At 39.8% G+C, this 12,179-nt stretch overlaps 1 protein-coding gene across 11 annotated transcripts in view; it reads right to left on the bottom strand.

Annotated features, from left to right (window-relative positions):
• Positions 1-12,179, bottom strand: part of atp2b2 (ATPase plasma membrane Ca2+ transporting 2) — a 143,356-nt gene that overhangs the window by 24,358 nt on the left and 106,819 nt on the right. For all 11 annotated transcript variants that reach the window (XM_042506226.1, XM_042506210.1, XM_042506252.1 and 8 more), the window contains 2 exons: positions 10,974-11,188; positions 9,645-9,887 (listed from right to left, as the gene is read on the bottom strand). In XM_042506226.1, the coding sequence (XP_042362160.1) occupies positions 9,645-9,887; positions 10,974-11,188 (458 nt within the window). The remainder of the gene's footprint in view (positions 1-9,644; positions 9,888-10,973; positions 11,189-12,179) is intronic.

Below are 12,179 nucleotides of genomic sequence, written 5' to 3'. Positions count from 1 at the left end.
AAGCCTCCAACCAAGACTACATTTAAAAGGATAGCTTGACATTACCAATGTTTTGAATTTTACTTTCTTGTTACTGTTTTCTTCACTCAGCACTTGCTGAAACGTGTTGACAAAGATTCTGTATTGGCAGTGCAGTTAATCACACAAATGGCTTGTTGGAATTGGTGCACTCACTTTCACTTTCCATCTAATGGCTGCTCTTGTCCACCTGCTAACGAGGTTTTGATAGAGAATGCTATTAATGTGTTAATGTGACAGACAAAGGCTAAAATATAATTCAAAGCAATGAATAAGAAAATATGACTTATCTACAATCTGTTTACTTACTGATTTATAAAACAACTGAACCGAGGGTCTAAGCATCAAAGCTGTTATACCGTATGCCGTAGAGGTTTTAAAGCCCTTTGAGAAAATCTCTAATCGACAGATTATGGGCTATATAATTTGAATTTACAATCAACAATTTCAAGCTTTCACTTTTCTCTGTGCTCTGCAGTTTACGTTTAAGTAAATCCTACATTAAATGAAGCAAATACAATGGAAGGATTCTTCTTTAAAAGCTTAAGTCATCTGTCTAGGGAATGATATATCTGCTTTCAGTGTTTACCTATCAGCTCAATATTATGAAACCAATTTCTTAAGAAACAATGAATACTGATTTCATTCAGGCTCAGACATACGTTACGTGTCCTTTAGCTGCAGCTGCTTTGAGCCAGAGGTTCCAGCAAAGAGGGTTAGAGAGAAAGTCATCTAAAATCTCATTAATCATTAAAACCCAATCAGAGTACTGGCCCATGTTCACCTAGTAATTGGACATATCTGGTTAGTGTTCAGCTGTGTGTCTCACAGACACAGACAAGAGTATAAATACTTTATACAGAGTTTGCGGTAAATAACAGAATTAATGCCTTTTCCTAACGACCAGTGATTACATCAGGAAGACACTGCCTGTCATTGGCTAATGAGGGGACGGAACAAATGCTCTCATCTGCACTGTCTGTGAAGTGTTTGGGAGAATAGGCTCCAAGCAACAGAAAGACATCACACTAAACAACTAAATGTACAAATGACTAGCTGAAAACCATATATGATGTATTACAGTTACAAGTGATCATTCAAACATAAAACTTAAGTAAAAAAATTGCTTTAAAAAAACAAACACATCAAAAGATGCCAGTGGTGATTTTTGCTTTGCATAGTTTGTCTCCTAGCTTTTATCACACAGAAGTCTCTATAAACAGATATCTGCATATGTCTGCAGAATGTGCAGGCAACAGGACAAGATTTTGGTAAGGGTAACACTCTGGTTTCCATTTGTAGTCCAAGCAGTGCTGACGTTTGAGTGTGCTTTGGTTGCATGGTGGTAACCAGTGTGTGTTGAGTGAAAATGACGCTGAATGCATTGGTGCATTTTTATTAGATTTTTAAATCATTAAAAAAATGTATGCAGATACCTGCTTATAGAGTTCAGCTGAAATAGTGTCAGGACCTGTCTCAAGTTGCTTATTGACCTGTAAACAATGAGCAGCAAACGAAGGTGAAACAGCCCAAAAATCCACCGACTCCACACGATCTTCAAAAATATTGGCTGTTACCCCCAGAGGCTTTACTGTCATCCGATAATAGCTGATGGGTTCAGAGATTGTCAAAACAGTAATTGGGTTCAGTTACACGATCCACTGAAGAGGACTAATTTAATTTCAGAAAGCAAATTCACTTATGCAGAAAAGACATATTTTTTTAACAACTCATGTAGTCATATGTTTGACCTTCAAGCCAAATTAGTTGTTATCTGGCCGACAGGTATCAGTAATTCCACTTATTTACAATGTGGTTCCCTTTACAATATGACATTTAACTTTTAACTTTAAATTTTTAACAAATTTGAAATTTGTGTTTGGAATTCATTTTTCTGATTCATACCTACATTTTAGAACACTGATTTTGTATTTGCCTACTGAAATGAGGGTTTTATGAAACCGAAATAGAAACGCACAAACAAATCAAACTTTAGAATTGTATTAATTTACCAATTCATATTTGAAAAAAACCCAACATTTCAAAGAAAGTATTAATCTACCCTGTTAAATTCCTTCAGGTGTTACAAAGGTGATGGACTCTTACTATCGTTATTATAATATTTGGGCCACTACGGTGCTCTGTGAGCCTCAGGTCCCTGACTTTTTTAAATGTCTTGTTCACGCTCAGCTTGAAAACGATGCTCTCCCTCAACGATTTCCAGAGTCTTAAAAAAGGTTTTAACTTTCTTTGTTGCAATAAAAGTGTTTTGAGATTTGAAAATGACAAAGAAACAAAATCTAATTTTGAAATTTTGGCACAATCTCTAAAAATCAGAAAAACAGATGTTGTATTCGGAACAGGTGATTTGGTGAATTCTAGCTCGCTACACAACTCGTGCCACTTTGTAGAGAAACACAAAGACCAATAACTGCTGCAAAACTAAACAAAGCAGGACAAATAAACAAAAGGCTGACAGCGACACTGTAATTCTCAGAGATTCCGCAGAGGTTTAGCCTGACGTGAGTTTCTACGCACAAGGACAGTTGCTGGCATGGGTTGCCCAGCGTTGGCATGAGTGGGCTATGGTTGGCACGTCCTGGCCTGGACGTGGCTAATGACCAGCTGCCCTCTCCCTGGTCCTTGGGTGCTCCCGCAGGCAAGGACATATGCCAGAGGGAGAGCTGGCAACTTTACTTCCTATTCCACCTGGGGCTCTCCTTAATCCATCCCTCCTGTTCCTTCCCTTACTCCTCCATTTTCTTCCTTTTCTCTTCACACTCAACCCCACCCTTTACTCTTGTTTGTCTCTGTCTGTATCTGATTTTACACTTTCTAATTTGTCTTTTTCTCTCTCATTTCCTTCTATCCCTATCGACTTCCTTGCTCAAGATGAATTTCTCCTCTTTCTCACTATCAGTCACCCCAGTCTCTTGCAGGGTCCCCATCCCTCCGCCTTCCCTCTTGTTCCCTCTTTGCATGGAGGAGTGGATGATATTCTTGCACTCCACATGACTCTACCAGCCAACTGGGCTGAGGCCTGGAGGCACGCTGGAGGGCAGTAATACAGTCTTCCAGTCCATGATGAGGACACTTGTCACGCGAGCGTGGTTTCTCTCTCGTCTTTTTGTATAATTTCACCCTTTTCCTTTGCTCTTTTGTTGCACTTAAACATCCTATGCTTTCTTTACCCCCTTTCCATTGGCTTTCATTTATTTCTTCCATATGTCTTGTTATGTCCTGTGTTTGCACTTCTCCTGCAGAAATTTGATTTTCCAAAACCAACAGGACAAGATACATGTCTCAAATTTTAATTCAAACTAAATCTTTATTTCAAACTAATTTGTGTGAATGCCTTTTCAATAAAAGAGTGACAATACTGATATAGCCTTCCTTGTATGTTAGTATTTTAACTATACAATAATATACACTATTTATTTTCATAACCTCTAATATTCTTGCTTTATTATGACGGTTAGTACTACTATAAAACGCGGTTGTCTGAAGTGCTTTTCCCGTTTGCTTTGAGTTAGAGTTTCCATATAGAACAGTGATCTAACCTGTCAATGGTGCTCATAACACAGCTAAGTGTGTTGGTGCTCTAGCCTCCATTTAAGCTTCTCTACCTCTTACTTTAGTTTATCGTCTTAATTTCTGGTTTTCATTAACTACAACTGTTGTCGTCAAAATACTACTCCAGGTGTTACCTTTGATGTTTGAGTGGCAGGTTATAAATGAGCTCATTTAAGTTGAGAGAAGTTAGTTTGTTACAGTACACTCCCTGGTCTCATATCGTAGCTGAACTGATACCTCGTCATTACGTGCACAGACTGTATAAAAGAAGTGAATGTTGCCTCGATGACCTCACTCACACTCTGGGCATAGACAGTCATAAAAGCTGTGGTAATAAAATGTTTTTGGGTTTTTTTGGGAGGTTTTTTTGCCTTTATTCTACACGACAGCTTAAGCATGAAAGAGGCAGAGAGAGGGGATGACATGCAGCAAAGGACCGAGGCCTAAACTGAGCCCGCAGCCGCTGTGGTGAGGACTTAGCCTCTGTATGAAGGGGTCCGCTTCACCAACTGAGCTACTGGGCACCCCAGTCTTATATGTGTCTTGTTAAAACACTTGTACACACAGTTTTGTGGATATGTTGGGACCGTGTTTGTATTCACAAAATCCGCCATAATTTTTCCTTATCAGCCTGTTATTGCTAACATTGGCTAACGTGGCTTCAATTGGTATTGCTGACATCTTGGTTTAACAACTTATTGTACTGGGACACAGTTAATGCATGCATGACGTTATTCACAGCTCTCCCCTCTGACTTCTGAGATAAATGGAACGCAGCATCTGTTCTGATTGACAGGCTGCTGTGATAGCATCTTGTCAATTATACCTTAACGCAAACCCCTGCTATATCACTTGGGCCTACTTTAGTTTAAAGGCGACAAAAATTTACAAAATGAGCATAAGGCTGTACTGACGAGGACTTGCGATTGAGACCATAATCTCACGAGGAACATTTTTTGCTGATGTAATTAAATCAAGTGAGAAGTAGAGTTGTTTCCTCACAGATTTCTATACAATCTTGTTTTCGCAACCAGTGAAGCTGCCCCTGCTGGCCATTAAAAAAACAATGCAGGTCTAAAGCTGCGTTCACACTACAAAGCGACACAGCAACTTTGGATTAAATTGCTTGTTGCTTTAATTCTGCCAATTTCAATTTCACAAAGATTACTTTGATTTTTTTATCATATAAGTCAACAACTACATTTACTTATATAAGAGGCGTGGACCCCATTTTTTAGACTGAATTTGCTTTTGTGAAACAAACCATGGCAACACAAAAATTACTTAACAACCATATCGTATCATTTTTACTTCTGTATGTTACAGATAATCAATATTATTACCATGGCCATCCATTCTCCCAATGAATTTTTTATGTATGAATTAATAATTAAATCAGGAAAAACTAGAAACACAATAACTGAAAGCAAGAAATCTATCATGTCATGTGTGAGGGAAACGCAGGGAGCCCATTAAGCTTTGCGCCTCTGAAACATCAAAGCATTGTCATTTCAATGTGATGACGATTTCTCTTTCACTGCCATCTCAGCAACGCTGTTAAGTCTGTAAGCAAGTGCTGAACACAGAAAGAGAAAAAACGAGTGAAGAGAAGGACATCATTCTGCTGAAGATGTCTCTGTCTCTGTGTCCTCCACTGATTATCCGTCTCTATCGCTTTCTCAGGGTCCAAAACTATTCCATGGGGACACTGGATGCTTCAAGCTAAAGACATCCAAGACTCTCTCATCTTTCCACCATGTTGTGCAAACAAGCACACAACGTCCAGATGACAAAAGCACTGTAAGCCAAAGCCAATTATAGTAGGACCTCACCATTCACTACTGAACAAAAAAGAGGCAGTTCATTTTAATTACAAACAATAAATTGCTCATTGTGGAGCGACAAATGGAGTGTTTTTCTATTTAAAAATGAACTCATTTTTGTTTTCTGTTATCAACATTTCAACATCAGAAACATTCTGTTAAGTATATTTTTACCCTTTCCAAGCACCTATGCCTCACAATTGTGTGTATAGTTTTGTGTGTTTGTGTGTCTACTATCTACCTCTCCTGTCCCTGACCATAATAATGACCTGAGCAGGTGGCTGAAACAACATGAGACTTAGCTCCCAGGACACTCACACAGCCATGCTAAACACATGCAACTGTGCTCTGAGAACATACAACTGTGATCTGAACATCTCCTACGGTGCGAGAATGCCTGATGTGACAGATGTGTATGCATCTGCAGTTAAAAAAATCTTCTTATGCACAAATACGTCTGATACATAATGAAAAAACTTAGAAAGGACATGAAAGTAAGATAAAAAAAGAAAAGACTGAAAGTACGTCCGATTCTATGAGGCGACTCTTCGCCATGAGGCTCTTGACCACAGTGATGACGCACGTTCCTTTGAAATGAAGTCAGCATTTTGACGTCACTAAATGCCATTCACAAATTGCTCTGTGGCACGCTCGACTTATCTGCAAGAGACATGTGAGGCAAGATGGTATGCTTATTTGTATGCATGTGTGCACACATCCTTTCTGGAATATATGAATGAGTGTAAGTGTGCACATGGATACAGTATCTGCGAGCATGTGCATGTACAGGATGAGCATGCTTATACTGTATTCATTGTGTAAATGTGTGTGAATATCTCCCTCGGGGATGAAGCTTCTCCACTTTAGAGTCGGTATGTGCTGACAGAAGAAGCGAAGCCATACCACTGGCTGTATTATGAAGACAGAGAGGCAGTATAGGGGGACTGATACGGGTATCAAAGCCTGCCTCTTTGCCTTTGTGCCTTTGTGTGGTGGCCATCAAAGGCTTCCATAGCCATCCTGGCATCCCACAGGATTGGCCTGTTATATAAGAACACACCAGCCAGCATACTGCAGGGCTGGAGTGGCGCTGAGGGGGAGGGGGCGGCTGGGGGAGGGAGAGGGGGGTGTACTAAATATTCCTCAGAAATTTTCCTTTTGCCTCCTGCTTTCTGAATTCACTTCATTCCTTAATTACATTTGTCCTCCTCCAACTTGCTTCCCCTTTGTTCCTTTCCTTCATTCAAATAAGAGCGCTCGGTAAACACATTCATGCTGACACGTACTGTACTCTCTTCTATTTATTGGCTAGATTTTGTGTTCCATGCTATATTTATTCATATGTTCTGTGGATATACATAGGTATGCATGGATGAACAGATATGGATGTACAGTCTTTAAATAAATGCGGTGTCGTCACTTGGGTAGCTAAGTGGTTAGCCGGCTACAGTGCACTCCTCGGCTGGAGGTAATTACTGCTGACGGAAGGAAACAAACAGTACTAGTATGTAAGCTGATATAATTTGAAGTTTCCCTAAATTTAACTTCTACTTTGGTGCATGAGGTAACCTCTTTTATGAATGAAGAGATTATTAAACTGACAGAATGTGCCATTTAATCCACCAGGTCTAAGCTGCACGCTGCTGGTGCTTAATTCCGTTGAACTAAGCAGTTATGGAGGCACAATAGTCTGATGTAATGCTGCAATGCATTCCTCCAGGTTTTTCAAAAGGGATCTTGTTAATGCTGCACGTCTTGGTAAAGAAACGCTGCGGGAATAGGGAAACTAAGGCAACCTCATAAGGTCAATAGCCACATCACCTTTTGAACTATATGGCTGTGGATGACATTCAAAAACTTCTGCTAATGTAAAAGATTTCTTAACTAGGTCTTTACAGTAATGTCATGTTTTGTCTCTTTAATTTTGTCCACCATTACAAGTCAATTCCAACTACAGACGAGAAAATAGGATTTCCAAGCCCTGTTTCTTGCTTTTTTCTATAGTTTGTCTTTGCCATGTAACCACCAGTGTTGTATTCACAATGTTAACAAATAATGCTACACTTTGGTAAATTCACATTTAAACCTTTTCAAAATCCAAAAGAACTTTACTGGGTAATTGTTGTAAAAGTTATTCTGCAGATATTGAAAGGCCACAGTTTTGTTTCTTGAATTTCAAGAACATTTAGTCTCATTCCTGACTTGAACTTAACTCCTCATATGGACTCGGATCAAACTTCATCTCAAGACTGCTCTGACTTTGACTTGTATCTTACTGGACACGTGGTCTTGACTATCACTCAGGCTGTAGGTCTGGGTCTTCACTATTTGATATATGGCAAGTGGTGAAAAGATGTCACTGCGGGGGTGTGACAAATAAATTACATGAAAATTCAAAAAACTTGCCCACATCAAAACTATTTATACCAGCAGTGATGAACATTTGCAACAATTTGCAAAAAACGGATTTGTCATTGTCGTGGTGTTGTGAAAGGACGTCTGTTCTGCAAAATGTGATTGGTTGATGCCTTCATTCGTATAAAGCTAAAGCTCAGAAAAATCAACCTTTCCACTTTTCGCAATGTAATATTTGTGTTCATTGTGAAACTATTCATGATGAAAATAACAATTTGGGAAAAAAAGATGTGAATTAATCACACACACACAAATAAAAAAAAAAAAATGCCCACAGTCTGTAAAGGCCTACAGATACACATCAATCAAAGGAATCCATTTACTGTATTAACTGTAGATAACAACTGCGGCATGTGTGCTGTGAGGTAAGACGTGACCTGTCTTTGACAAAAAATCTTTATTTAAACAGCAACATTATCTTTGATTCCAGGCTAAAGGTCCTGCTTTTTTAACACAGGGAAAAGCATTGATTCATGGGAATAAATACACAATCTAGACTTCTGAGGAGTTAAATTAAATTTGACGCTGTTTTATGTTTTTAGATAGGTACTCTGTAGGCACACATCAAAAAGATTTTAAAAAATCACTGTGCAGGCTGGCATAAAGCCTGAGAGACACGCAATTATGCTACTTGTATGCCTGAAGTAACTGCATTGCATAAATGTATCTACTGTGCTTCAAAGAAACCAGCATTAAAACTAGAGCAGACACAAATACGCAGCTCTCCATCTAAGAAACCCAATGACCATTACCATGTTTTCACTAAGACTGTGATTGTGCCTTGAGGGGTAGGAAGTGAAATCTGTGGGATCCTTTTATCGCAGATGTCCCGCCTGCTCAGCTCATTCCTCATGCAAGTTCCATAAGGGCATTTGTCAGTTGGTCAGCCATCAATGAATAGACTCTACAGGGGTTTACAAGGTTAGTGACACACAGGCAAGCACAAATGGTGTATGCGTGTATGTGTGTGTGCGTGCAGGTGAGTATACATGGTCATGCCAGGAAAATTATTACTGAGGCATGTAGCTCTAACAGTCTGAAGACATCCTGATTCTTGGCAATCTTTGCTTTTAGGATATTTATGCCAAATGCTTTATTATGGAAATGGTGTTTCGGATCTGTGGCCTGAAGGAGTAATTATGCAAACAGGTTTCAGATACTGTTATTAAAACATGTAACAGTTTGTGTGAGTGTGTGTGAACCTGTGTGTCTATATATTTACTTCTATCTATGTATCTATTTCTTTTTGCATACAGGTCTAATTGGCTTAAAGAAAAATCTCTCTTCGCTACATTCACTGTAAACAAGAGACGATCTCCAGCACTTAGACAGATTGGATTCAATTACAGTCTGCTATGCTCTGAATATCAGATAAGACAAAATTACACAACCGTTCTCAAGGTGACAAGTTGAGTGAATGCCTGATGAATCTAAAGCAGCAGCCAAGGACACAGACTGCCTGCTTTGCCAAGAAGAAAGCACTGCAGAACCGTCTCACTGTTTCAGGGCCGCTCTCATCATATGGTTTCACCGCTCACACAAAGACAGCTGAAATCTATGCAGCTAACTCAACATATTTAAGTCCTAACTAAACAGGCTTTTGTAAAATAGAATAAAGTGATAAATAAAGTGTTCAAAACGAGTGCCGCATATGATGTAAAGTGTAAAAATAGAAGGGTTATATGTTTTAAATTCCATAAGAAAATATGAAATCACTAATATGTTAAGGTTTTCAGATGCAGTAACATTATGTCCCTAATTTAGCATTCACGTTAAAAGTAACTTCTACAATGGCTACCATTACAGGTGGCTTACCAGTATCTTGGTGGTATAGGCGCTGTTGATGGAGATGGCATTGACCAGTAAGTCCAGCGTTTTGGGTGGCAGAGCTCCAGGATCTGGGATTTCTTTGTAGTGCACATCTCCAACATAACACTGAACAGCCGTCATGCGGTTGGTGGTTAGTGTGCCTGTCTTGTCAGAGCAGATGGCTGTAGCATTGCCCATCGTTTCACATGCATCCAGGTGACGCACCAGGTTGTTGTCTTTCATCATTTTCTGTTGGCAGGAAACAACACAATGATCATGACTTGTTGCAATGCATATTTCAGTCCCTCCAGGATTTTGCGATGTTGCAATGAAAACACTTAACACAAATGAAGCCAGTCCTTGTGAAATCTGTGTGACCTTTTTTTTGTCCAATCACCTTAACTTAACCGCAAACTTTACTTTTCAAAAAAGGTAAAATCTAATTTCATTGTAAAGCTGCACACAGCGTATTGACTCGATCAGCCCCTCTCTTTTTTCTCTCTCTTGGTTTATTGTGAGACTGCTGATGCATGAGACTGACCACAGCTCTGTGCCTGGAATAGTGTGACTCAAAGAGTGGCAGGACTAACTGTTAGCTTGATGCAGTCAAGCCGGTGCAATGTTGGATGTTAATTGCTACTGTGGAGGCTCTACCCAAACAGCTTAATACGACGAGTAGGGATGAGATCACATTGTGTTGTAATAGCTCGTGCTAACCGGGCAGACAGAGCAGGAGTATAGCAGCTCACAGAGAACGTTCTTCTGCGATGAATCAAACGACAGCAATACCCCAACCATCAAAAATATTCTAATTCTGTTGGAAACACTCAATGTTCATAAAAAGCTCTGAATGGGAGACAGCATCACAATTATTTTTTGAAATTTCCACTTACCACCAAAATTTCATTGAAAAAAAGCTTATAAACATTGCAACATTCACTGAAATTTGATAGAAAAGCTGCTGTGAAATCAGGTATTTTAGGACACAGCAATCCCTAAAACAACCTGCAATCCTAGAGGGACTGATATTTGCTGCTTAAACTTCATTGACTATAATAGCCACAACACAAAAAAACACATATGCTCACATTGTACGTTAAAATGCTTAGTGAATTCACAGCGGCAGTCAAAGACTCAAATATGCTATTCAGACTTCAGAATTGGTTTCTCACAAAACTGCACAAAAAATTAATTAATTCATGGAAAATGTGGGGCAATGGCACAGTCTGTATCTTCTTAGCAAATTTTTCAGTACACTGTATTAAGGTTAGAAAAGAGACTTGTACAGCAGTGCCTTAATGTATGAACTGTATGTCTTTCCATTTTCTTCCTCACCTTAACAGAGTAAGCCAGGGAGATGGTGACAGCTAGCGGCAGCCCCTCAGGCACGGCCACCACCAACACAGTCACACCGATGATGAAGAACTTGACAAAGTACTGGACGTAGATGGGAGTGCACTCTGGCATCCAAGGGAGCTTCTGCATCACAAAGTTGTCGATGGCAAAGTACAGGACCAGGATGATGACTGTGACGGCCGACATGAGCAAACCTGAAAAAAAGATACCGAAGGTTACCAGCTGAACAACAGATTGTCAAAAGATAGAGTCTGAGTGGACACTTTATGTGATCTGTGGTTGGAATGAATTGTCTGACAGAAGATTCCTGAGGCCTGGATCAGACGGAGCACGTTCTGCAGGTGGAAAAACGCAAGGCACACTGCTCAGATCTGTACCTTAAAATCTGCATAAAAAATGAACAGACAGAGGGCCCCTGCTCTAGCTGTGATTGAGGGTGAGAGGCTGCCCCCAAATAGTACTGTGGTTACAGGGAAACAGAGATCAGGGAGGGTATACAGTATAACGCCCTCAGAGATAGGAGAAATCACAGGGAGTATCACCAGCTGGTCCAGGAGCTTCACCTGGATTATGGTCGGTTTAAGGCTTATCTTTGGATGAGTCAGGGACGGTCTGACAATCTGCTGTCAGTCGTCGGGCCTAATTACAGCTGGTAAAACATTAGAAAGTAGTTAAGGCTACAGTTTTTTCAGATATGCCTAAAGCCATGCTTAAAGTAAGCTAACATTAGCTTAACACAAACCATGACTTGTAGCTGCCACTTGTCATCGCCTCTACAGAAGGCCAGCCTCTTGATTGATATGATTGGACAATTGGAAAGAAATGCCAGTGACGACTAGTGCTTTCTGCCCCGAGTTGGTTTTTTCAACTCAAAACATTCAGGGCGCTCGTGACAAAAGGTGAGGCGCATAGAGCAGAAAAATAGGATGCACTGAGCAACACAAAAGTAGTAAGCAAAAAGCTTCATTCTCATTGAACTAAAATTTAAAAAATTGCCCCAGGCTGCTAAAATGCGCTTTGTCTGATGAAAGCCTAATTCCTCCTTTAACATACATGCATTTTGGAAAAAAACAAACAGACAGAGAAACTAAAAGGAAACCAGAACAAAACATGGAGAGATCCTTTAAAAGGTCACACATGGCCCTAAAGGCCTTGTTGCTCTGGGGCAACGGTGCTAACCACTGA

Source organism: Plectropomus leopardus, chromosome 2 (genome assembly GCF_008729295.1).
Source record: "Plectropomus leopardus isolate mb chromosome 2, YSFRI_Pleo_2.0, whole genome shotgun sequence".
Taxonomy (NCBI): Eukaryota; Metazoa; Chordata; class Actinopteri; order Perciformes; family Serranidae; genus Plectropomus; species Plectropomus leopardus.
This window is presented reverse-complemented; position numbering and strand designations above follow the sequence as displayed.